Below are 4,475 nucleotides of genomic sequence, written 5' to 3' on the forward strand. Positions count from 1 at the left end.
GGTGATAAATAACAAAGGAACTGGAAAGACACTCCTTTAAGGTTTTTTTTTCCACCCATTCTTTGACAATAATTAGCTGGGATATTGTTAAAATACAAATTCCCTGTCCCAATGTATCATATTCTCCAGAAGAAGGGGTCTGGGGATCTATATTTTTAACTCACACTCCAATTGATTCTTATCAGAGAAGTCTGGGAAACATTGCAGTTTAATTCACTGTCTTCTGTTATTGATTTATGGTAGGAGCATAAATAGATATTTCAGTTCCCAGGTTTGTAAAAAAAAATATCATTTAGATTATCCTCTTATTGGTATCAGTAATATAGGAAACCAAATTATAATCAGAAGTGACTTGGCAAGTGGGAAAGTCAGCACAGGAAGAAAGGATAGTTTTGAAGAATCATTTATTCAGACTTTGATGTAACTGGCTGAGCTCTCCTGGGCCCACTGCAGAGAATACATCAGTAGTGAACATAGTCCTCATGTGCTTCAAAGTCAGGATCTTTCTTTCCCTTTGACAGTAGTTTCCTGTTTCTATGAATAATCTTTGCTTGGACATGGCCAATACACCTAGTAATGATTAATTTAGTGTCCTTTAAATGATCAATTTGCTGTTTGATTTCAAAGAAGATAGCCTTGCTGGACCCTAAAATCTCTGCAGCCATGAATTTATTGCCTCTTCTTTAGAGTGAGATTGTTTTTATATTTAGCTTAATGAAATTTATTAATTTGCATCTTCTGACTGAAGAGAAAGTGGAGGGATAATAAGATTAAGAAAATAAAACGTAACCTATCACCTGCTTCCAGTTCTACCTATCAGTCAGAATAGAGAGGTAAATAGTATACCTATTCTATAGTTCTTGACTCTTATGAAGTGGTAACTAATAGTTTTATTTTAGAATTTTGCTTTCAGCATTTATCTTGAGAGTGGGGCTCACTGAAACTCTCTCTAAAATCTGTCTATGGAAATCACTTTTGGTAAACTAATGCATTACAGTGATTTCAGGTAAGAGAGTAAACATTTGCCTTTATTCATCTTTAATATTTTGGGATGTTTCAAGTTTTAGTTGGGTAGAAAGAAAGTTGGGGACAAACAAAAAGAGGTTGATTGAGGGATTAAGAGGCAAAGATAGATTATGCACACTACATTTGAAGTGTCTGTTGTACTTTCGCATAACAAAAATAAACAAGCAGATAGCAGTTTCTTAAAGAGACCAAGGCTGGAGCTGCAGTGTGGTATAGTGTGAAGAATTTTGGACTTTAATAAGAGACGTGGGCTCTGAGAAGCTATCTCTGTTACTAACTGACTCTGCGACTTCAACCAAATCATTTATCTTCTCTAGGCCTTATCTTTAAATTGGGAAAGTTCAAGTAGATGGTTTCTAGTAAACAACTGTCCAGCTATGTAATTCTAAGTATATTCCTATTGACCTTTTTAACTTGAACTCTGTTTTTTCCAGCATTTAGTATGAGAACCTACGATTGTCGTATTTGTAATATCACCTTTACATCTTTAGAAATGTTCCGGTCTCATATGCAAGGAAGTGAACATCAACTTAAGTAAGAATTTCTTACCAAAGTGTTTCTATGATACCAAAAAAACAGGGGTTCTGTCAAGTATCTTTACATGTATTATACAAACTTTCTAGACATTTATTTCCTTAAGAGTTCATCCTGGATATGGTTGGTAGTATTTGTAACATATTGTATGCTAGTTCCATCTCCTAGGGAGTTCTCTAGCCATGATAGTATGATAGTATGCCAAAAGAGCTGGCTTACGGGCAACCCTCCTGACCAGACATCTTTGGAAAGATGCTAAAGGATCATTCTCAGGCTAGCCAGATGATTCAAATAATCCCTGTAATCCTCGGAAGGTTGGCTAGTTCCAGAGGTTCAGCTATCGATTTGTCATCCTTCCAGTGAGGTATAGTGGTTAAGAAAAAAGGTCTTGCTGTTAAACAGAACCAAACTGGAATACCAGATCTTTCTACCAAGTAATTTTGGACAGCTGTGACATAAAGTGGTTATAGTGAAGTATAAAAATATGGGCAAGGTCCCATTGTAGGAGCTTAGTACACATTTATTCCAATTTGTTCTATTATTTTAAGGAGAAGATTGACTGGACAGTTGGGGACTGGATAAGTCAAGTAGTGGGACAGAGGGGCACTTAAGTATTGTATATTTATTTTGTTGCTTTTAGTATAACTTACATTATTCTGGTAGAAAATATTTGTATTATTGAGTCTGAATACTAGGTAGCTAAATTGTATAACTAACCAAATTAACCTTCATTTACACTCTGTAAAATTTCAGAGTTCCAGAATAAATAGATGTCACATTTATAGATCTATACAAGGAACTGATAATTAGAACTTTTTACAGCAATGTGGCATGCAGATCAGACCATCTTTAGGGCATTAAATATTATTGGTCCTTTCCCACACATCCCAACATGTCTTACATTTTTAAGTACTACAACAGTATCAGATATGTCTGCTTCTTTATACCTATCTTCCCTTTCATCCCAAGTGTGAAAATTTTTTATGTATAAAAAATTGTGAGATGCCTAGGAGATATGTGACTGTTCCTGCTTCTTCTCTTTGGCATACAAAGTCATGATTTATAGCTTTTATATTAAGGTAGGTTTTAAAATTTTGCTTGGGCCTCTGTTGTATTTTTTTTCAAACTAGTATTTTTGAAAGCAAAGCAAATATTCCAAATAAAATAATCTAGTAACAAGAACTTTCTACTGTCTTATTTGCAGAGAATCCATTGTTATTAATCTAGTGAAGAAATCAAGGAAGCCACCAGAATCTTGCCAAGATGAATATACAGATTACATCAAAGTACAGAAAGCCAGAGGATCAGAACCAAAGACTTGTTTTAGAAAGATGGAAGAAGGTTCTTTGGAAGCCCGTGGGTATAGAGAAGCAGTTGATTCCAGATCCAGACATAGAATGTTTGAACAAAGATCCCCAGGTGAGACGTTCTGGACATATCCAGGACCATATAATATTTCACAAACAGTGGAAAACCAGTTACCTCATTGCTTACCAGCTCAATCAAAGAAAACATATGACTCTTTTCAAGATGAACTGGAAGATTATATCAAAGCGCAGAAAGCCAGAGGACTAGATCCAAAGACTTGTTTCAGAAAGGAAAGAGAGAGCTCTGTGGAAACCCATAAGCACAGAGAAATGGTTGATTCCAGACTCAGACCTAGAATGTTTGAGCAAAAACTCCCATTTGAGACTTTCCAGACTTACCCAGGATCATACAGTATTTCACAGGCAGAAGAAAACCTGTTACCTCATCCTTTACCAACTCATGACAACAAACAGAGATTAGACCCTGTGACCTACTGTCAACCCACCAGAGACTATTTCCCAGAAAAACCAGTACCCCTGAGCCTTAGTCAGCAGGACAATAACTCTGGCACATACAGTGTAGAATCTGAAGTTTATAAGCACCTCTCCTCAGGAAACGATACCAGTGAGCATCAAGCAGGTCGTAAGCGGAAACATCAGAAGAGAAGAAGGCACATGGAGAAAGGTGAAGAAAGGCCAGAGAAGGAGCAGTCCAAGCATAAAAGAAAAAAGGGTTATGGGGATACAGGTCTAGACAAGGACAAGGGCACTGGGGAAGGGAAAAGAGGCAGAGAGAAACTCAGTGTCAGTTCAGGAAAGCTTAAGCATCGAAAAAAGAAAAAAAGCCATGGTGTACCCTCTCAGAAGGAAGAACGTAAGCACAAGAAAGAGAAAAAGAAACCTGTTGAAGAAAAGACGGAAGAGGAAATGCTTTGGGATGAGTCTATTCTTGGATTTTAAACTTTTAGCCTTGTTTACCCCAGGAGAAATAGAATGGGGGAATTTAGACAAAGACAGAAACATCCAATGAAGAAAAAGAGAGGTGAGTACAGTCAGTGTCAGTTCAAGAACGCTTAGTTTTTTGTGTGTAAAAATTGAAATTGACTTGAAAGAAGAGACAAACAAGCCTAAACCTCACCTCTGAGAAAGAAGAACAAAAGAACACAGATAAGAACATAAGAGAAAAGGAAGCCAGTTAAAAGACAAACATGTCAGTGATTTAGGACGAGTCTTCTCTTGGATTTTGAACTTTTAAGTTGTGTTCCTTTAAGGTTGAATTGAAGAAATAAGTTGAAGAGTTTGGTTTCATGAAATTCATGTTATTTGAATTTCCCTAAGTGAACAGTTACTTCAACCGTTAACAAAAGCCAAGTAAAGTAAGAGTATTCAATATGCCTTTTCCTCAAGTTATTTTTCTCATTTCTTAACATGGAAGAAAAATTACGTATTTCCTATGTATAAAGTAATTTATCTTAATGAGGCTGTCTCTGCTCCTGTTCATCCAGTTGCTCTGCTAGTGAATTATTTACCTATGGGAGAAAATTAGTTTTAAATGAGAAAATCAGCAGGCATTATAGAATCCATCCTCTGTTTGAGTTGTGTTAGTGT

General features: G+C 36.3%; 1 protein-coding gene across 1 annotated transcript; it reads left to right on the forward strand.

The window, feature by feature from the left end:
* Positions 1–839: 839 nt before the first annotated feature.
* Positions 840–4,469, forward strand: ZMAT1 (zinc finger, matrin-type 1). The gene is made up of 2 exons (XM_010859717.1): positions 840–1,560; positions 2,765–4,469. The coding sequence occupies exons 1-2, from the start codon at positions 1,469–1,471 to the stop codon at positions 3,825–3,827; spliced, it is 1,155 nt and encodes a 384-aa protein (XP_010858019.1). The 5' UTR covers positions 840–1,468; the 3' UTR covers positions 3,828–4,469.
* Positions 4,470–4,475: the final 6 nt, after the last annotated feature.

The sequence above is a fragment of the Bison bison genome, unplaced genomic scaffold (genome assembly GCF_000754665.1).
Source record: "Bison bison bison isolate TAMUID 2011002044 unplaced genomic scaffold, Bison_UMD1.0 scf7180017856810, whole genome shotgun sequence".
NCBI lineage: Eukaryota > Metazoa > Chordata > Mammalia > Artiodactyla > Bovidae > Bison > Bison bison.

What these genes read in the sequence shown, in the direction of transcription:
- ZMAT1 (XM_010859717.1), top strand. Translation starts at nt 1,469, where the DNA reads ATGAGAACCTACGATTGTCGTATTTGTAATATCACCTTTACATCTTTA. An exon ending in GGAAGTGAACATCAACTTAA is followed by an intron (nt 1,561 to 2,764) that starts GTAAGAATTTCT and finishes TCTTATTTGCAG; the next exon opens with AGAATCCATTGTTATTAATC.